A 22,343-nucleotide genomic window follows, 5' to 3' on the forward strand; every position below is an offset into this window, starting at 1 on the left:
GCGTTTTAAGATCAATCAAGTTTATTAGTATTGCTTTTCGCAGGGAGGAGGTACGAACCTGAGTACAGTACTACAGTACTTAGCTTTGTAGAAAAGAGATTGATGTAAGGCAGTTAGATACATATTGCAGTATATCTTCACTTGAATATTATACAACCAAGCCATTAGATGAGAGCAGAACAAGTGTTGGAAATCAATACTCATAAACAGTATATTTCTGGAATCCTTAGACACACAGAACCCCCCCCCACACACACACACACACACCTTATATGAAAAATTCAATCACCCATTAACGCAGTCACTACAAGCAAGAATCTGTACATGAAGTCTATTCACTCGTAGCTCATCATCAGTCCATCTTGGAATCATCTACTTTTCCAGGTCCCAGGTCAGAATCAAATGCAGAATTCCACGTCATTCTATGGAGTTGTTGAATTTATAAAAGCGTCTGGTGAACAATCAATGGCCGCAGATGACCAGTACGCCCCGTGACCCTTGAGTGGCCTTTGGATTTCTGAGCTGGATTGACAGAGAGTGGGTAAAAAGGTCAGAGGTCAAATTAAACATCCGTTACATCATGAAGCACAGAGACATAGATGAAGTATCCTATTATGTCTCCATGAGAGGAGGTAAACAGTGATCTGTACATCATATGGATCTGTTAATTGGAGTTTAAGATTGTTTACAGATCAGATAACCTGTAAAACATCTAGCTCAGGTTGGCACAAGTAGCTCTGTGGACAGGAGAGATGGATGTGTGTCTAAAGACACGAGATGTCAATGAGGTACCTTCTTCTTTCAGGACATGTCTCCTGGTCAGCCTCCAATGCAGTGGATGATCCCCTGTCTGTGTCTGTGTCCACCTCTCCGTCTGTGTCTCTGTGTCTGTCTGCGGCAGTGTCTGTGTCAGAGCTGTTCTCACTGCCTAGGGCTGATAGTCTGCTGCTCTCCGGAGTAAGGCCCTCTGGGCTGGGGGACTTACCACTGAGACAGAGGGACACCATGTTAACACACATACTGTACAAACACATACACACAACACATACATCTAAAAGCTCACAGACAGGGGATACACACACACACACACACACACACACACACACACACACAACTGGATCGTGTGGTCAGATCATGTGGGAGATGGGGAGTACATCTAGCTATTTCCACGAGAACTCAGGACCCTTAACAGACACACAAACACACAATCGCCTGATTTCTCGGTCTTCAGACACTAAGAAAGAACAAATCCTCACTTCACTCTCTTCTCCAGGAGCCCAATGTGGGTCTGTCTCTCGTCCAGGGCTGTTTTCAAAGAGTCAATCTCTCGCTGTTTCTCCGACAGATCCCTCTGGAGACGGTGGTTGGTCTCCTCCAGCGTCTCACAGAAAGCCTGTCAGCAAGATTACCACAATAACAGAACCTGGATTATGTTCATGAGGCACCAAACGGAAGAAAACAGAATAAAACAGGGAGGAACTACCTAGACTTGTCCAATAAGAAAAGCTCATTTTTGTTTAATCTTAATAACATTTCCCGTCATATGCCCTGATGAACACAACCCTAGTTCTATTTGGCTCAGTTGGTTGAAGTATGCTGATTGCCACACAATGGTTCAATTATTCACAATTGACATTCCGAGACCATAGCATGGAGCCAGCTAAGTATTTGGTAGGTCTGCTATCTTGATCAGGTCTCTCTAGCAAAATACATGTGTTCTCAATGAGACTAACCTGGATTATTAAAAGGTTCATGATAATAAAATGTACTGTAGAGATGGCTCACCCTGCTCTCCTCCAGGCTGTCAAAGGGGCCTGGCGGGTCATCCAGACAAAGGAACTGTCTGACCGCTTCACTGTGGGGGAAAGGTCAAAGGTCAGAAAGATGACATGGACATCCTCCAAAATAATTACGATATGTGCACTCACTGCAGACACACACACACACACACACACACACACACACACACACACACACACACACACACACACACACACACACACACACACACACACACACACACACACACACACACACACACACACACACACACACACACACACACACACACACACACACACACACACAAAAGACATACTCTTGATTTCTCTTGAAAACGACATGTTGTGAGACAACCCTGGATAAAATAAAGGTCAAGAGGAAATGCTGTAGTCCACCTGTTGGTGATATCTCTGTGTGCTATGAGGTTCTGTAGGAAGGCTTGTAGGCCTAACTGTCTCTCCTCCAGAAACTCCATGTCGTAGTTATCCTTGAACCAGCGCTTGGGTGGCAGGGATAGTCTGAACCTGGGAAATAACTCCTTTAGCTGAGAGAAAAACACAGAGAGAGAGAGCAGTTCAATATTTTATTCACATAAATTGCTCCCTCAAGTTGGATTGTGTCAAGTTGATTTTATTGATCTCCTCGTTTGATCTCACCAATTTGGCCCTTGATTTGGCATAATTAAATTAGTCACAGGGAGCCACACAGAGACAAATACAAAGCTCTCCCTCACCTTCCATTTGGCAAATTTGACCATAATTCTATCCTCCTGATTCCTGCTTACATGCAAAAATTAAAGCAGGAAGCACCAGTGACTCGGTCTATAAAAAAGTGGTCAGATGAAGCAGATGCTAAACTACAGGACTGTTTTGCTAGCACAGACTAGAACATGTTCCGGGATTCTTCCGATGACATTGAGGAGGACACCACATCAGTCACTGGCTTCATCAATAAGTGCATCGACGAAGTCGTCCCCACAGTGACTGTACGTAAATAACCCAACCAGAAGCCATGGATTACAGGCAACATTTGCACTGAGCTAAAGGGTAGAGCTGCCACTTTCAAGGAGCGGGACTCTAACCCGGAAACTTATAAGAAATCCCGCTATGCCCTCCGACGAACCATCAAAAAGGAAAAGCTTCAATACAGGACGAAGATCGAATCGTATTACACCGGCTCTGACGCTCGTCGAATGTGACAGGGCTTGCAAACTATTACAAACTACAAAGGGAAGCACAGCCGAGGCCCAGTGACACAAGCCTACCAGACAAGCTAAAATACTTCCATGCTCGCTTCGAGGCAAGTAACACTGAAACATGCATGAGAGCATAGGCTGTTCCGGACAACTGAGTGATCATGCTCTCCGCTGAGAGTAAGACCTTTAAACAGGTCAACATTCACAAGGCCGCAGGGTCAGACGGATTACCAGGACGTGTACTCCAAGCATGCGCTGACCAACTGGCAAGTGTCTTCACTGACATTTTCAACCTCTCCCTGTCCGAGTCTGTAATACCAACATGTTTCAAGCAGACCACCATAGTCCCTGTGCCCAAGAACCCTAAGGTAACCTGCCTAAATGACTACCGACCCGTAGCACTCACGTCTGTAGCCATGAAATACTTTGAAAGACTGGTCATGGCTCACATCAACACCATTATCCCAGAAACCCTAGACCCACTCCAATGTGCATACAGCCCCAACAGATCACAGATGATGCAATCTTCCTTTTTTTTTTTTTATTATCTGCCATTTCCAGCTGCAATAGTCATTTACAACATTAATAACAATGTTTACACTGTATTTCTGATCAATTTGATGTTATTTTAAATGGACCAAAAATGTGCTTTTCTTTAGTGACCCCAAACTTTTGAACAATAGTGTATGTGAGAATGCTATTCATTGATTACAGCTCAGTGTTCAACACCATAGTGCCCTCAAAGCTCATCACTAAGCTAAGGACCCTGGGACTAAATACCTCCCTCTGCAACTGGATCCTGGACTTCCTGACAGGCTGTCCCTAGACTGTAAGGGTAGGTAACAACACATCCCCCATGCTGATCCCATTACGGGGTCCCGTCGGGGGTGCGTGCTCAGTCCCCTCCTGTACTCCCTGTTCACTCATGACTGCACGGCCAGGCACGACTCCAACACCATCATTAAGTTTGCCGGTGACACAACAGTGGTAGGCCTGATCACCGACAACGATGAGACACACTATAGGGAGGAGGTCAGAGACCTGGCCATGTGGTGCAAGGACAACAACCTCTCCCTCAACGTGATCAAGACAAAGGAGATGATTGTGGACAACAGAAAAGGAGGACTGAGCACGCACCCATTCTCGTCGACGAGGCTGCAGTGGAGCAGGTTGAGAGCTTCAAGTTCCTTGGCGTCCACATCACCAACAAACTAACATGGTCCAAGCACACCAAGACAGTCGTGAAGAGAGCACGACAAAACCTATTCCCCCTCAGGAGACTGAAAAGATTTGGCATGGGTCCTCAGATCCTCAAAAGGTTTTACAGCTGCACCATCGAGAGCATCCTGACGGGTTGCATCACTGCCTGCTATGGCAACTGCTCGGCCTCCGACCACAAGGCACTACAGAGGGTAGTGTGAATGGCCCAGTACATCACTGGGGCCAAGCTTCCTGCCATCCAGGAACTCTATCCCAGGCGGTGTCAGAGGAAGGCCCTAAAAAATTGTCAAAGACTAAAGCCACCCTAGTCATAGACTGTTTTCTCTGCTAACGCAGGGCAAGCGGTACCGGAGCACCAAGTCTAGGTCCAAAAGACTTCTTAACAGCTTCTAGCCCCAAGCCATAAGAATCCTAAACAGCTAATCAAATGGCTACCCAGACGATTTGCATTGCCCCCCCCTTCTATGCTGCTGCTACTCTCTGTTATTATCTTATCAATGCATAGTCACTTTAATAACTCTACCTACATGTACATATTACCTCGACACCGGTGCCCCCGCACATTGACTCTGTACCGGTACCCCCTGTATATAGCCCCGCTATTGTTATTTACTGCTGCTCTTTAATTATTTCTTATCTCTTACTTTTTGGGGGGTATTTTCTTAAAACTGCATTGTTGGTTAAGGGTTGTAAGTAAGCATTTCACTGTAAGATCTACAACTGTTGTATTCAGCGCATGTGACAAATACAATTTGACTTGATAGAAATAGAATGGGCAGTTCATCCAGTGGAAGGGGCTACTCAGAATTGAGCCCTGGTGTCTGCTGCAGGAGCTCACCTTATCGTTGAGTCTGGCGAAGTCTGTGTACCTTCTGAAGATCACCCAGTTCTCTTCCTCATTCCTTCTCACCAAGATTTTATACACCTGCAGTGAAAAATAGACCATGTTATTTTTGTATCATATACTTTATGCCAGGGATCATCAATAGCGACGGGACAATTTGTTCTTGAGCGGATGGTCGGGGGGGCAGGAACATAATTACAAATCATTTGTAGACTGAAAATTGAGCGAAAGAAGCCCAAACAGATCTAATGTTTGACCATAACATCATAATTTCAAACCTTGCTTCAATTTGTATATGATCGTGTGTCTCCCTATTATGTGTGGGAATACTTGGGAACAGATTTCTGAAATTACTTAGAGATGATTTCCTGGTGTTTTTACTGTCTTTTATGTCCAACAATAAAAAATGTACAGCAGGACAAACAAAAACAATTTAAATAGAAAGCGTGGGGGGCCAAAAACCACTTTGGCCCGTGGGCTGTCAGTTGGGCAACTCTGCTGTATACACACAAAGACATGGATGTAAGTAACCACAGCCATAACACAATCTTTGTTCAGTTCTGTTAAAGGTATACTCTTATCAGACACTCATTGTATCTCTCAGCACAACTAATCTTTAGATACTACTTTAGTGAGTGTGTTATAAAACCAAGCCAACTACACACAAAAACACAGTATCTGATGCCATTTAAAAAAAAAATATATATATATATATACACAGTGGGGAGAACAAGTATTTGATACACTGCCGATTTTGCAGGTTTTCCTACTTACAAAGCATGTAGAGGTCTGTAATTTTTATCATAGGTACACTTCAACTGTAAGAGACGGAATCTAAAACAAAAATCCAGAAAATCATATTGTATGATTTTTAAGTAATTAATTTGCATTTTATTGCATGACATAAGTATTTGATACATCAGAAAAGCAGAACTTAATATTTGGTACAGAAATCTTTGTTTGCAATTACAGAGATCATACGTTTCCTGTAGTTCTTGACCAGGTTTGCACACACTGCAGCAGGGATTTTGGCCCGCTCCTCCATACAGACCTTCTCCAGATCCTTCAGGTTTCGGGGCTGTCGCTGGGCAATACGGACTTTCAGCTCCCTCCAAAGATTTTCTATTGGGTTCAGGTCTGGAGACTGGCTAGGCCACTCCAGGACCTTGAGATGCTTCTTACGGAGCCACTCCTTAGTTGCCCTGGCTGTGTGTTTCGGGTCGTTGTCATGCTGGAAGACCCAGCCACGACCCATCTTCAATGCTCTTACTGAGGGAAGGAGGTGGTTGGCCAAGATCTCGCGATACATGGCCCCATCCATCCTCCCCTCAATACGGTGCAGTCGTCCTGTCCCCTTTGCAGAAAAGCATCCCCAAAGAATGATGTTTCCACCTCCATGCTTCACGGTTGGGATGGTGTTCTTGGGGTTGTACTCATCCTTCTTCTTCCTCCAAACACGGCGAGTGGAGTTTAGACCAAAAAGCTCTATTTTTGTCTCATCAGACCACATGACCTTCTGCCATTCCTCCTCTGGATCATCCAGATGGTCATTGGCAAACTTCAGACGGGCCTGGACATGCGCTGGCTTGAGCAGGGGGACCTTGCGTGCGCTGCAGGATTTTAATCCATGACGGCGTAGTGTGTTACTAATGGTTTTCTTTGAGACTGTGGTCCCAGCTCTCTTCAGGTCATTGACCAGGTCCTGCCGTGTAGTTCTGGGCTGATCCCTCACCTTCCTCATGATCATTGATGCCTCACGAGGTGAGATCTTGCATGGAGCCCCAGACCGAGGGTGATTGACCGTCATCTTGAACTTCTTCCATTTTCTAATAATTGCGCCAACAGTTGTTGCCTTCTCACCAAGCTGCTTGCCTATTGTCCTGTAGCCCATCCCAGCCTTGTGCAGGTCTACAACTTTATCCCTGATGTCCTTACACAGCTCTCTGGTCTTGGCCATTGTGGAGAGGTTGGAGTCTGTTTGATTGAGTGTGTGGACAGGTGTCTTTTATACAGGTAATGAGTTCAAACAGGTGCAGTTAATACAGGTAATGAGTGGAGAACAGGAGGACTTCTTAAAGAAAAACTAACAGGTCTGTGAGAGCCGAAATTCTTACTGGTTGGTAGGTGATCAAATACTTATGTCATGCAATAAAATGCAAATTAATTACTTAAAAATCATACAATGTGATTTTCTGGATTTTTGTTTTAGATTCCGTCTCTCACAGTTGAAGTGTACCTATGATAAAAAATTACAGACCTCTACATGCTTTGTAAGTAGGAAAACCTGCAAAATCGGCAGTGTATCAAATACTTGTTCTCCCCACTGTATATATCTGAAAAGGAAGATAGAAATTACAAAGCTGCATCAATCTTTCTAAAAGGAGATTGTGGTTGTAAGAATAAAATACAGCGACCCTACCTAACTGAATCACACTCCACAGAGTCACTTCCTTGTGACTGGTTGTCTATCTCTGGTAATTTAACAACAGATGCTCATCACACACACACACACACACACACACACACACACACACACACACACACACACACACACACACACACACACACACACACACACACACACACACACACACTATTAGTTCAGCCTTTTCCATGAATGAGAACACACATGATAGAGGCAGTCACAAAATCATATGGAATTCAACCAGATGGGATGATGATTTTTAAATGTGCCTCCAACAGTGGCAAAGCTATAACTCTTTAAAACAAAATGCTGCATACTACAGTAACTACCATTTAATAACTGATGGAAACTTGAAACATGGATGGAACGTTTAAACCAAGTTCCCTGACATCATGTGTGCAGGATTTTTAGTTCCAGCTTCAACTAATTTGTTTAATCAAATAAGGTGTGATCATAGAATTACAATCAATTAATCATATGGGTGACTCCTTACCGTGAACTTTGCCCTCTCCTCCATGACCTCATAGCCCAGCAGGGTAGGGGTGAGGGGCCTCTCCCAACTGTCCCCTGGAGTACCATCCTCCTGGACCGACCCCTGCTCCCCTCCTCTGGATGTCCTATACCCCTCGGGGCTGGAACACGCCTGGGGGAGGCTCGGACAGGCTACCGTAGCCCCCCAGGACCCAGTGGCCTTCACCCAGGGGGACTTTCCAGGAGGTGAAAAGCCAGAGCTAGAGATAATTCCCTGGGGGGAGGTCCTCTTGGGCCAGGTCGGGGTCCGTTCCATGGGGACAGGCACTGGGACAAAGGGGGTGGCCATCTTACCTCTTTACCTTCTTGAATAATGAAGCAGAGAAACAGGAGCTTTAGTTGTTACATTGTGATCCATTATCTGTTCGAGAGAGAGAGAGAGAAAGAGAGATATTTGGATACTCACATACTGTAGCCTATCCCTGGCTATTTAGAAACGAATTGCTCTGATTTGGAGAAGGAGATGTGGATACTGGACAGACCGGAGAAGATACTCCGCATGCCTGACAGCTGTAGATGATAAAGAAACTAAGAAATTCCAGTCAGATTCTCTGGAATCACCGACGAATGCATACCAGATGAAGTTTATGGACAGAACATCTGCATTGTCAATCACTCACTTCCCGCATTATCCTAGCGGAACAAGACGGAAAAATGACCCCTTCCGGACATGGGCAGACGGATATGCTAACGTAAACATGATCATTCCTGCCGAGCATATTAGAACGTTCAAAGTGTGAATATCCGACTCAAATAGGTTTATTTGTCACTCGATGATTTTATTGTAGCCTACTTTGAGTGTTCACAAAATAATTATTAGATCAAAATCATTACATTTTGGCTAACTTAAATTTTTTCTCTCCATTTAGCTAGTTTATGCAAAGACGCACCCAACTGGGCATAATAGACGTTGAATTGCCGTCTGTATCCAGTGGGACAGCTCTGACAATTCACGCCTCTACAGTATGATGCCGCGTTCACATGCTAGTCGGAACTAGGAAACTCGCACATTTCCGACATGGCAACTATTTGTGGCTATACACGTGCCGCGTTCAACGAAACAGCAAGTTTGACAATTCAGAGTTTCCTAGTTCCGACTAGCGTAAGAACGCGGCATTAGTTTAGAAACTGTGGATGTGTACCAATTTTATTTTGTTCCCTCTCACGTAAGCTAGACATAAAAGCGCACTTCTCTTTCACAATCGGTCACAAACATCATTGGCGCAAAATCCCCTTGTAGAGACCCATGTCCTTCAAAGTTAATTGAAAACAATCACGTCATGATACCCAAATATCTGGGAAATTCCCTACTAGATTGGAAATTCTACAATCCGCTTGCTTGAGTTTTCTATCTTGCTCCAGTGTCCTCTCTCAAAAAGCAAAACCATCAACTCTTTACAAATGTATCACCAAAATCACCAAAACTTATTTGTATACTAGTTTTTTGGGGGTGATAAACTATCAATGACAAACCAGACATGGATGTGTTTGGGTTAAATGCGGAAGACACATTTCAGTTGAATGCATTCAGTTGTACAACTGACCCTTTCCCTTTTCTTACTGTCAACAATATATTACATATATTTATTGTATCTCTGCGGTCACAAAAAAACTACTGTCGCATGTGGGCGTGTCTAAATCCCTCCATGCCAATTTCCCAGCAAAGGCGTTCAAAGATACCGCAAAGTAAAAATATGGGCAGCAAAACCTATATATTTCAACTTGTCTTTTACTTTCATTTTTGTCGCGTTATTAAATATGATGGTATATATTTGCTACTTGACACGTGAAACCAATTATAGCAAAGTACTTCAGATGGTGCCAGAATGTTGCGGTCCTTTTTGAAGAGTCGATGAGCTTGTTTTAGTGGTAAGACTGAAGCAACCGACTGCAGAAGAAAGTCCAGAAGGACAGCTGGGGAAAGTGCATCTGCGCCATCCACGCCTGCATGGCTTGTCGTTTGGGGTTTTAGGCTGAGTTTCTGTACAGCACTTTGTGACATAGGCTGATGTAAGAAGGGCTATATAAATAAATTTGATTGATTAAGTCGGACAATGATGTGGATGGGCTCAGTGCAACATGGCAGTGTTGCCATTGTTTTATAAAGTATTTCTTTGTAATTTCGAAATAAACATATCTCAAACCTCCATATTAAACACTCACAAACTGTAAATATGTGTGTACATTGTACTTTTAATTGTTGCGAGAGAGCCTCAAATATCACATTCAATTGTACATATCCACATGAATGCGGGTCACATCTTCGGTCAAGTTCGCGTGGGTCAAACAAAACTGAACATTGCAGTCGAAACTTCATGACCTTTGATCACATGGTTGTTGTGAAGTTCATGCAGTCGACGTGAGGAGCAAATCGGACCGTTTTTATCCCCATAATGTATCGCACTTTGAAATGCGACTTGACAAACGTGGTCCCCTCGAACGAGCCCAATCACAACGCCATAACGTTCGGATCCTGAATGTAACTCAAAAGAAACCCGGAAGGGTCTTGTCATCCTATGCCTTCACAAAATTACAACAACGGACACAGAAACCACCGCTTTCGTAGCTACCTAAACGTAAAATGTAAACATTGCTGTGCTTTTTTTAAATCAGTCAGTTATTTTGTAGCACGCTACTAGCTAACTAATGACGGACTTCTACAGGGTCAAGAATATGCCCCAATGCGGTGTCGGTATAAATCAGTCACCGGTTGTTTTGGCGTGGAGTGGTTGTTCGTCCCTAACGTTACTCGCTAGAGAGTTGGACACATTGATAGAAATGGACAGTCTAACATTTTTTTGTTAGCAAAAATTCAAGTCACTGTTTTTTTTTTCGACGTCCAGTTGCAATCATTAACACTGGCAGCGCGAGCACATTATATCAAACCTGCAGGTCAAACGTCATTACGTGAGCTAGCTAGCTTTTAATGGAACATTTATGAATCTGTACTCGGCTCTGTCAAGCCACCAGGGTCTTTTCGTTGCGTCGGGAACAGGAACTCTCAATTCCGCTTTCTCTTTTAGGCAGAGGAGGACAAGCTATTTTCAAGAGGTCCTTATTGTAGGTTCACAATAATTATGGAGCAGCAGCACACGGGCTGTGTGAACCTTTGTAGTCTCACGAGCACTCTACCGGTGATCCCCTATCAAAAATTGACGGACTTGCATTACCTGAGTAAAGGTGGGTTCGGAACCGTATTCAAGGCACAGCATTGCGATTGGCGGACCACCGTTGCCATCAAGTGTCTGAAATTGGATTCTCCTGTTGGCGAAAGGTATGTTTGTTCAAATCAAGATTAAGTACGACTATATGCCATTAGATCTAATCTGACTACAAGCTATCATTGCCTTGTCAGATTTGATTAATATATCGACTAGGTAGGCCATGATCATGACTCAAAGTTCCAGTACATTAAGTTACACATAAATCATTAGACGAATACGTCTTCTGTACAGGGGAGTTTCATTCATATCCCCGACACTAAATATGAGCATTGACATGGATAATTAACATGCGTTGCTTGCGGTACGGTTTTGCAACCATAAGAACCATATCTTTAATGTCAGCGATAAATCATTTACAAAAAACAAAAGGTTTAAATTGATACACACCTTTTTTATAGGGTTCCCACACGGCCACATTTCCATGTTACAGCGTTTGTTTACAGACCGTGACTAACTGACCTGTGCTAATTAACTCTCTGCGTCTCGGAACATCTGTGTGTAAACGTAAGACAGACGCCACAAACGTTTTTGTCACGGAAAAAATACTGTCGGCTGCAACTGTGTTAAAAGTGTGTATTTTGCATTTGTGAAATTATTTTGATATGAAAGTAGAGGGATTTAGCTTCGAGGCATTTCGCCCTTTTAAATAGAACACGTAAGGTCCTTGGACTCAGAAGTGAAGTTAGGCTCTCTAGTCCAATATTGGGCCAAAGGAGAAGTAGATATTACAAGCCTCTTGGCTATGTGCCAATTTGAATAGAAAATACATTAATTTCACTGTTTTCCATCACTCAGAAATGTACCTTATTTTTTCTATACACACAAAGATTCAATATGAAAATCAATTCCTGTGTCATTTGAATGACTAATGTCAAAATGTTCTCATCATGACTGTGTTTACAGGGAGAGGAATTGCCTGCTGAAGGAGGCGGAGGTGCTTCACAAGGCCAGGTTCAACTACATCATCCAAATCTTTGGCGTGTGCAACGAGCCCGAGTTCTTCTGCATCGTCACTGAGTACATGAGCAATGGCTCTCTGGATCAGCTGCTTCACGAGGTACACCCCGTTAGTAAGAACAGTGTACCTGTTCAAACTAGGGAGTCGAGACTGAGGCACAAGAATCTTGCCATACCAGTCTAGGGGGTTTTCATTTCCTTCACCCACAACTATTTTGAAGCAGTGTATAGGCATAGTCTGTGTTTCCCACAATCATTTTGAATGAAGACGCATGTCATTCAAGCTTTGGTATCAGATTGCTATACTCTCGCTATGACTGAAAAACGCGAGCGCTGCGATGTCAGCACAATACTTAGCACTGCCATTTCTTCTCATTCCCCCTGTGAGCATGGTTAAGAATACATTTGGTAGAAGGTAGCTGTTTGAGTTTCCTTTTCCTGTGGGCACAATAAATGTCAGTCTAGCGATGGTTCTATAACTGCTACTGCTCATTTCATGCCAAAGTTTGCAAATAGCAAATAATAGATACAAATTATATACAGTGCATTTGGAAACTATTCAGACCCTTTTCCCACATTTTGTTACGTTACAGCCTTATTCCAAAATTGATTTTTAAAAAGTCCTCATCTACAGACAATACCCCATAATGACAAAGGGAAAACTGTTTTTTAGATATATATTTTTTTAAATAAATTAGCAAACATAAAAAACATACCTTATTTACATAAGTATTCAGACCCTTTGCTATGAGACTTGAAATTGAGCTAAGGTGCATCATGTTTCCATTGATCATTCTTGAGATGTTTCTACAACTTGATTGGAGTCCACCTGTGGTTGACGGAATTGTCCCTAGAACTCCGAGACAGGATTGTGTCGAGGCACAGATCTGGGGATGGATAACAAAACATGTCTGTAGTATTGAAGGTCCCCAAGAACACAGTGGCCTCCCTCATTCTTAAATGGAAGAAGTGTGGAATCACCGACACTCTTCCTAGAGCTGGCCGCCCGACCAAACTGAGCAATCGGAGAAGGGTCTTCGTCAGGGACAGAGCTCCAGAGTTCCTCTGTGGAGACGGGATAACCTTCTAGAAGGACAACCATCTCTGCAGCACTCTACCTTTCAGGCCTATATGGTAGAGTGCCCAGACAAAAGCCACTCCTCAGTAAAAGGCACATAACAGCCTGCTTGGAGTTTGCCAAAAGTCACCTAAAGGACTCTCAGACCATGAGAAACAAGATTCTCTGGTCTGATGAAACCAAGATGGAACTCTTTGGCCTGAATGCCAAGTGTCACTTCTAGAGGAAACCTGGAACCATCCCTAGGGAGAAGCATGGTGGTGGCAGCATCATGCTGTGGGGATGTTTTTCAGCGGCAGGGACTGGAAGACTAGTCAGGATCGAGGGAAAGATGAACAGAGCAGAGATCTTTGATAAAAATCTGCTCAGGACCTCAGACCGGGGCGAAGGTTCACTTTCCAACCGGACAACGACCGTAAGCACACAGCCAAGACCACACAGGAGTGGCTTTGGGACAAGTCTCTGAATGTCCTCGAGTGGCCCAGCCCGAGCCCCGACTTGAATCCGATCAAACATCTCTGAAGAGACCTGAAAATAGCTATGCAGCGACGCTTCCCCTCCAACCTGACAGATCTTGAGAGGATCTGCAGAGAAGAATGGGAGAAACTCCCCAAATACAGGTGTGCCAAGCTTGTAGCGTCATACCCAAGAAGATTCAAGGCTGTAATCGCTGCCAAAGGTGCTTCAACAAAGTACTGAGTAAAGGGTCTGAATACTTATGTAAATGTGCTATTTCCTTAACTTAAAAAAAAAAAAAAATTGCAAAAATTTCTGCAAACATGTTTTTGCTTTGTCATGGGGTATTTTGTGTAGATTGATGAGGGGGAAAAAACGAATCCATTTTAGAATAAGGCTGTAACGTAACAAAATGTGGAAAATACTTTCCGAATGCACTGTACTTACTCATGATATACTTGTGCCAGGTAAGCCTACTTTGCAGTTAACATTTTAATTGAGAACGTTTTGGGGAAAGTATTTCTGTCATACCACAAGACGGTTATCGCATCAACTGGCTACACAAAGTGATACGCGTGCACATCACACAGACAGACGGGCAATATTGCTGGAAATTAATTGGCAGATATTGTGTTAGGTTTGGCAATTTAAGCAAATGGTGGCCAACCAGGAATGGGATAATGTCAATGTGGCATTTATTAGATAGTAGCTGGGAGCTTGTGGTGTCTGATACTTGTGAGATTTGTTTATGACAGTTTGCGGTAGAACATTTGAAAATGTCAAGAACTTTCAGAATTGTTTGGCGAGTTACTCTTAGGTGGGCTGCGAGCTACTGGTAGTACTTTCCCTTCTCTCCTCCCACACTCTGTAGAAGACCGTGTACCCCCTGCTGGCCTGGTCGTTGAGGCTGCGTGTCCTGTACGAGATAGCTCTAGGGGTTAACTTCCTACACAACATGACCCCACCCCTCCTGCACCACGACCTCAAGACGCAGAACATTCTGCTCGACGGAGAGTTTCATGTCAAGGTGTGTTAGTCAACCTCTGTCTTAGCAGTTTTCATATTATATAGTCCCCTGAATCACTGTTAGTCTACACCTGTTGTTTTATAAAGCATGTGACAACATTTGATTTTGTTTGCTAAGGCAAAGGCAATTTGTCTTACATTTAATATGACCGTGAAGTATTCATGGTTCCAATTAAACTGTTTGGTCCACTGAAAACGGGGGCAGGAGAGGATTAAAATATGAATCAGCTCTCCATCATTCAGCTCAACCCTCCTGCATGAACCAATCTAATCTTCATCTGCCCCTATTAAGCTTCAAGCATTAATATGAGGCTTTTAACTGACTAAAGTCGTAATGGCCCAGATTAATTTTGGTTGTGTATAAATAAACTGAATTTTCGAATTTCCCTGAGAAATAGCCTAGGCCTAAATATTTGAATGTCTCTGATGATAAATGTCTCCTTGGAAGTTCAGGGTTGTGTACTTGTATGGAGAAAATGTTTGAAAACTGAGTAAAACAGGGAGGTACTACCTGTCCAATAAGAATTTTCACTTTTCGTTGCAAAATCCTGCTCTCAAAACCCAGTTGTCCTTGTTATGTCCAGATAGCAGATTTTGGCCTGTCTAAGTGGCGTCAGCTGTCCATCAGTAAAGGGTCAGGATCCAAGCCACCTGAGATGGGGGGCACCGTCATCTACATGCCACCCGAGGCTTATGAACCCTCCAAAAGCCGCAGGGCAGACGCCAAACACGACATGTACAGGTGAGCCAACAAGAACCAGGTTTTGAGTTATAGGACCTGGCCAGATCTGTTTGTGCTTTAGCCGGCCCCTCTGCTATATGCATGGCATGACAATGAACAACCGAGCACTATGCTAAAGCCCAAAGTGATATGGCATCCAGGCAACCTAGTAAGCCATGAATAATATTAACATACTGTAGCTAGGTTCAGACCACTATCTTAAAGGGCCTCTAAAAAGTCTAAAGCCAACTTATCATCTGACCATATCCTGTGATTTCTTTATTCTGTATCAGCTAAAAATGTTTGATCACAATACAGCGTTTAGGCTTTTAGCATAGCCCCTTTTCCACCCCTGGCTTCCCCCTACTAGCTAACCACTAGCAGCCTTGAAACACATCACTTATTAGCAGTTCAGCATTTCTCCTACTGTTACACAAAATCAAGATAATAGAAAATGTTCATAATATACATTGAACGTCTATGACCAAACTGGCTAAAACTCTGTTGTTGGCTATTGGTAGCTATAGCTAGCCACATGCTAACCTGAAAGCTGCTACTACTAGCAGCAGTAAATCCATATATAATGGCTAACACAAACAGGCAGTTCAGCAAAAATAAAGACATACCTTGAAATAAACAATGACATTAATCCAATATTATTTGACTATTTCTGTAACATGTGCCGCCACCAACAGACCATTCCCTTGGCATCAAAGCCGGAATGAATAGAAGAATGGCGCAGGGGGGAATAGCAGACGTTTTACGGGCTCCTGACCAATTGTGCAATTTTTTTTTTGTTGGGTTGTTGTGCTGATCGTAACTTTTTTTGTGCATAATGTTTCCGTTATCATTTCCTATGACCGAAAAGAGCTTCTGGACATCAGAAAAGCGATCACTAACCTCGATTTGGATGAGGATTTCTACTTCAATGAGTTGGCGGCGAAGTACATACTGCTCATCCCGGACCAGGCCCAAATTCCCGACAATCGAAAAAGGAAGAGGCGGTGTTATAGAGGTCGGCGTACGGGATACCCGCCGAGACTACATCGGCAAGTGGATAAACTCCCTCTACCCTCCGTTCGTTCTATTGGCAAACATACAATCACTGGAATATAAATTGGACAAGCTCCATTCGAGACTATCCTATCAACGTGATCTGAAGAACTGTAATATCCTATGTTTTTCAGAGTCGTGGCTGAACAAAATATAAATCTAGTAGGTTTTTCTATACATTAGCTGGACAGAATGGCATCGTCGGGTCAACTCAAGGGAGGTGGTGTGTTTCTCTGTTAACAGCTCGTGCACAATCTCTAATATTACGGATGTCTCATGGTTCTGCTCACCTGAGTTAGAATACCTCATGATAAGCTGTAGGCCATACTATTTACCAACACTTTTTACAACACTTTTTTTTAAAGCGGATGCTAAGCTACAGGACTGTTTTGCTAGCACAGACTGGAATATGTTCCAGGATTCATCCAATGGCAATGAGGAGTTTACCCCATCAGTCACCTTCTTCATTAATAAATGCATCGACGACATCATCACCCACAGTGACCGCACATACATATCCCAATCAGAAGCCATGAATTACAGGCAACATCCACACTGAGCTAAAGGCTGCCGCTTTCAAGGAGCGGGACACCAATCCGGATGCTTATAAGACATTCCGCTACGCCCTCCGATGAACCATCAAACAGACAAAGCGTCAATACAGGACTAAGACTGAATCCTTTTACACCGGCACTGACACTCGTCGAATGTGGCAGGGCTTGCAAACTATCACGAACTACAAAGGGAAACCCAGCAGCGAGCTGCCCAGTGACGCGAGCCTACCAGACGAGCTAAATGCCTTCTATGCTTGGTTTGAGGCAAGCAACACTGAACCATGCATGAGAGCACCAGCTGCTTTAGATGACTGTGTGGTCAAGATTTCTGTAGCAGATGTAAGAACTTTTTAAGCAGGCTAACATTCACAAGTCCACAGGGCCAGAACCATTACCAGGATGCGTACACAGAGCATGCACTGACCCAGCTGGCAAGTGTTTTCACTGACATTTTCAATCTCTCCCTGACCCAGTCTGTAATACCTACATGTTTCAAGCAGACCACCATAGTCCATGTGCCCAAGATCGCCAAGGTAACCTGTTTAAATGACTGTCGCCTTATAGTACTCAACATCTGTAGCCATGAAATGCTTTGAAAGGCTAGTTGTGGCTCACATCAATTGTCCCAGGCACCCTGGACCCATTCCAATTCGCATACCGCCCAATAGATCCACAGATGACGTAATCTCCATTAAATTCCACACTTCCCTTTCCCACCTGGACAAAAAGAACACCTCCATGAGAATGCTTTTCATTGACTACAGCTCAGCGTTCAACACCATAGTGCCCTTCAAGCTAAGGACCTTGGGACTAAACACCTCCCTCTGCAAAGGAAGTCCAGAATCCATGATGGGCTGCCCCCAGGTGGTGAGGGTAGGAAACATCTGCCACGCTGACCCTCAAAACGAGGGTCTCAGGGGTGTGTGCCTAGTGCCTTCCTGTACTCCCTGTTCACCCATGACTATGTGTCCGCGCACGACTCCAACACCATCATTAAGTTTGCTGACGACACCGGTGGTAGGCCTGGTCAGGTCAAGAGACCTGGTAGTATGGTGCCAGGAGAACAACCTCCCTTAATGTCAGCAAGACTAAAGAGCTGATCGTGTTCTTCAGGAAACGGAAGGGCCGAGCACGCCTCCATTCACATCGACCGGGCTGTAGTGGAGCGGGTCGAGAGCTTCAAGTTCCTCGATGTCCACATCACCTATCATGGTCCAATCACACCCAATAGACATGAATAGGGCATGACAAAGCCTATTCCCCCTCAGGAGACTGAAAAGATTTGGCATGGGCCCTCAGATCCTCAAAAAGTTCTACAGTTACACCATTGAAAGCATCTTGATTGGCTGCATCAGCACTTGGTATGGCAACTGCTTGGCATCCGATAATAAGACGCTACAGAAGGTAGTGTGTACGGCCCAGTACATCACTGGGTCCGAGCTCCCTATCTTCCAGGGCCTCTATACCAGGCAGTGTCAGAGGAATACCCTAAAAGTTGTCAAACACTCCAGCCACTCTAGTTATAGACTGTTCTCTCATACAGCACGGCAAGCGGTACCAGAGCGTCACGTTTGGGACCGAAAGGTTCCTGAACAGCTTGTACCCCCAAGCCATAAGATTGCTGAACAGTTAATCAAATGGCTTTTTTTAATGCACTGACTCTCTTGCACCGGCTCTGCACACTCACTGGACTCTACCCACACACTCACTGGACTCTACCCACACACTCACTGGACTCTACTCACACACACTAAACTGACACTCCCAACACACACACACTACACTGGACTCTACCCACACACTCACACACACTAAACTGACACTCCCAACACACACATACTACACTGGACTCTACCCACACACTCACACACACTAAACTGACACTCCCAACACACACACATGCATATTTCTGTGGGGATCTACCTCAAATACACAATTAGTTTCTACAACATTCCTTGCCTATCATTTTTCAAAGGGAGTAGCAGAAGTGTCAGCCCAGCGGGACATTTTTCACATAACTTTAAAGGGGGCTGAACTTCCTGATTTTTAGCCTCGGTTTCAATTATCTTCATTAAGAAATGAAACTGCGAACGAGATGTGGGTTTTGGATTCGTGCTTTGATGTTGGTGTCTCGCGTGTGTGTGTGTGTTCGAATGTGGGAAGCATTTGTACTTCACTGCCAAAATGGTACACAGTTAGTACATCACCCTTTTTAAGATAACTTGAAACAGTCTAACCAGGTCTTGTGTCTGGAAGTAGCCTAAACTAGCTACTGTAGCAAGCTAGCCAACTTCTTTCGCCAATTAGCTTCAGCCGGCCGGTGTGCGTCCGTGGCAAAGTTGGTTTGACTTTGGATAGCTTGTCTGGGGCTAGTTAAGGACCGTCAATAAATTGCACAATGTAAATGGGACAATTTTCACGTTGCACACCTTTTTAGTTGTCTCATTAAATGCGTTCAATATTTGTATATGGATTTCTCCAATTTAGTTGGTTTGAGGTTTTTAAGTAATTGAAATTTGTAACTATTGACATTTTTTTTAATATTGTCCCATGTACATTGTGTAATTTACTGATGGTCCCTAACTAACCCCATAGAGATGTGAAATAAAATGTACCATGGGCATTATGATTGGGTTGCATGCAGCTGCTTTCTGAATTGATGATTACTTTGGTGCTGTGGGCAGGATTGAAAAACTGTTACGGTACCCTTAATTCCATGACATACCATTATTTCTTAATTATCTCGCAAATCTCAGTTTTGGACGAGACTATGACAAATTATCCTATTTAGACTTTGTAGTCAATTCTGACACTAGAATAAATGTCTGACTCATATCGATGCCACAGGCCGTTTTCAAAAGGAGAAGTTGCTTATCATGTTCAGTTGCTATTTAATAGGAGATTGTATTTCAAGGCAAGTGTAGTATTTAGCCTAAGGTAAATCGATCCACTATCGAGAAAACGGCGAAGTACTTTATGTTAAGTTTCAATTTCATTGATCTCAGTGAGCGTCTCTAGGGTGCTTGCCCTTTCTAGATGAACACCCCCTTAAAGGAACCCCTTGTTTCAGTGAAGATGTCACAAAGGGAAATGCTGAAAAGAGATATGAGACTAGCCCTTCAAGTTCCCCTAACCTCTGACTGATTCACAGTCACTGGGGCTTCTGGGCAGTAGACTGTCATCATGAACGAGTCATGCCGCCGCTGGGAAGTGTATTGGCCTTTTGTGTACGACTGAGGAAATGAGATTCATGACTGATTTTTAGTATTAGACCTCCCTTTGAGGGGAATGCTCATCTGACATCAATATATTTTTTTCTCCCCAGAGGCTGCTATTCTAACTGTGGGTCAAATAAAGCTGTTGTTTTTTTTATGTTCCCATTTTAGTTATGCTATCATTATGTGGGAGGTGCTGGCCAGGAGGATACCATTTGAAGGTAATTTAAGGTTTAGATGTTTGTTTGTTATTTATTTTTTTACTGTTAGAATGCAGTATGGAATGTTTGTAAAAGCAATATGTGTTTTTTATGGATGTTAATCTCACTTTTTATGGAATCATATAACCTCATTCAAAATAAATGTTGTCAGCTATACGTACACATTAGATTAGCCACATGACCTTACTGTGTTTGTAGTCAGTGACATATACCATACTCATGAGTTAACCTTTATGGTCCTCTGCATGCTCGAAAATAGGAAAAAACTAAGTCCAATTATAGTTGGAGGCAGCGGTGGGATTTCCAGACGCAAGTGATATTAAATTAAACCTTCATTCAGAAGTAAAAAACTGAGTGAGCATTTGTATTTCTGTACAGAGGCGACCAACCCCATGCAGATCATGTTCAGCGTGCTGCGGGGGGCACGTCCGGAAACAGGCCTGGACTGTCTGCCAGGGGACATCCCCAGCAGGGAGACACTCATCAACCTCATGACTTTCGGCTGGACCGCTAACCCAGACGAACGGCAATCCTTCCTCCGTAAGAGACATAACCTCTAACCTTTGACCTCAACTCGTTACCTTCACATAGGCTGAAGTTGCCCCTAGACACAGATCTCAGAGCAGTTTGGCGCTTTCCTGCCACAAATGTTTATGGTTAGGATTTGGGAAAAATAAGCTGATTCTGGATCTGTGCCTAAGGAGGACTTCTACTCATAGCCTCTTTCTTCTCAGTAAGAGATCACCCTTCACCTTTCATCTTACCTCACAGTAACCTTTACTGACCCAGACGGATGCCATTCTGACCTTATCTTGTTACTTGGCACAGAAACCTCCCTTAAAACCTCTCTGGGGTAGGTGGGAAGCTACCGTCCCACCAGGCCAACATCCGGTGAAATTGCAGACCTCTAAAATTCTAAATACACCATTCGTAATATTAAACATTTATGTAAATACATATATCTTACATCATTTAAAAGTTTAAGTTCTTGTTAATCCAGCCACTGTCAGATTTCAAAAAGGCTTTACGGCGAAAGCACCCTATGCGATTTTCTGAGGACAGCGCCCCGCACACACAAGTATTACTAGCATTTTCCAACCAAGCATTAGCGTGGCATTACCTTTGAAGATCCTCCTCTGGTGGCAATGCCAAGTGTCCTAACTACACAGTGAATGTTCGTTTTGTTTGATAAAATCCATTTTTATAGCCTAACACGAAACATTTGTAAACTGCGTGCGTCGTGATTTCCGTCTCATTCAACTTTGGACGAAACATTTGTGGTAATTACACACACAAAACAAATGTTTATCCAGTCATGGTTGGTTTCATTGCAATCCTCTGGTTGTTACTAACACAACCATACTTGATTGTTCTTTTCCCGGGACGTATTGACCGAAACAAACCGATTTGAAGACACCAATCAATGACCTCATTACGCACCAATGGTAGGACCGGTCTATTGTTGATTGACTGTATTTTGGCCCAATGACCACTGATCATCTTGAAATCTAGCTTGGAAGATAGCCAATGAGCTGAGGTAAACGGCAATATGTAATGGTTATACGTTCGAAGACCAGCCTTTGTCGTAAACTCTGGCGTGAAAGCGGTTCATTCGCTATTGCAAATCCTACTTGACGGAGCCACGAGTGTTACTCATAGCAGTACATAGTCAATAGCATTTTCAGCAAGTATATATATTTCAATTATGACGAATAAATCAGGAAAAGCTAAAACAAAGTCTAGGTATACAGATTTAAACCAAATTATAGAAGAAATTGATAGAGAAAGCGAGACCGAGTTGCTTCAGGAAGATGAATCTTTCAGCGACGCTAGTTTTGAC

General features: G+C 43.5%; 2 protein-coding genes across 4 annotated transcripts in view; one reads left to right on the plus strand and one right to left on the minus strand.

Annotated features, from left to right (window-relative positions):
- Nucleotides 1-11,259, minus strand: LOC120020575 (sorting nexin-16-like). Of its 3 annotated transcripts, none has more exons than XM_038964279.1 (8): nt 11,169-11,259; nt 7,961-8,359; nt 5,037-5,123; nt 2,178-2,326; nt 1,786-1,855; nt 1,257-1,393; nt 793-987; nt 1-522 (listed from the first exon to the last, which is right to left on the minus strand). In XM_038964279.1, the coding sequence occupies exons 2-8, from the start codon at nt 8,285-8,287 to the stop codon at nt 423-425; spliced, it is 1,065 nt and encodes a 354-aa protein (XP_038820207.1). In that variant the 5' UTR covers nt 8,288-8,359; nt 11,169-11,259; the 3' UTR covers nt 1-422. The 3 variants fall into 3 exon arrangements, with proteins under 3 accessions (XP_038820207.1, XP_038820206.1, XP_038820205.1); XM_038964278.1 differs by lacking the exon at nt 11,169-11,259 and adding an exon at nt 8,405-9,197 and having other exon boundaries at nt 7,961-8,300; XM_038964277.1 differs by lacking the exon at nt 11,169-11,259 and adding an exon at nt 8,405-9,195 and having other exon boundaries at nt 7,961-8,303.
- LOC120020573 (receptor-interacting serine/threonine-protein kinase 2-like) overlaps nt 10,507-22,343 on the plus strand; it is a 25,118-nt gene continuing 13,281 nt past the window's right edge. The window contains exons 1-6 of the mRNA XM_038964276.1: nt 10,507-11,272; nt 12,126-12,279; nt 14,585-14,740; nt 15,324-15,481; nt 20,454-20,503; nt 20,882-21,043. Coding sequence (XP_038820204.1) covers nt 11,076-11,272; nt 12,126-12,279; nt 14,585-14,740; nt 15,324-15,481; nt 20,454-20,503; nt 20,882-21,043 — 877 coding nt within the window. The 5' untranslated portion in view covers nt 10,507-11,075. The remainder of the gene's footprint in view (nt 11,273-12,125; nt 12,280-14,584; nt 14,741-15,323; nt 15,482-20,453; nt 20,504-20,881; nt 21,044-22,343) is intronic.

This window comes from Salvelinus namaycush, chromosome 25, assembly GCF_016432855.1.
Source record: "Salvelinus namaycush isolate Seneca chromosome 25, SaNama_1.0, whole genome shotgun sequence".
NCBI lineage: Eukaryota > Metazoa > Chordata > Actinopteri > Salmoniformes > Salmonidae > Salvelinus > Salvelinus namaycush.

What these genes read in the sequence shown, in the direction of transcription:
- LOC120020575 (XM_038964279.1), bottom strand. Translation starts at nt 8,287, where the DNA reads ATGGCCACCCCCTTTGTCCCAGTGCCTGTCCCCATGGAACGGACCCCG. An exon ending in CACAGAGATATCACCAACAG is followed by an intron (nt 1,856 to 2,177) that starts GTGGACTACAGC and finishes TTTCCCCCACAG; the next exon opens with TGAAGCGGTCAGACAGTTCC. An exon ending in ACAGCCTGGAGGAGAGCAGG is followed by an intron (nt 1,394 to 1,785) that starts GTGAGCCATCTC and finishes TCTTGCTGACAG; the next exon opens with GCTTTCTGTGAGACGCTGGA.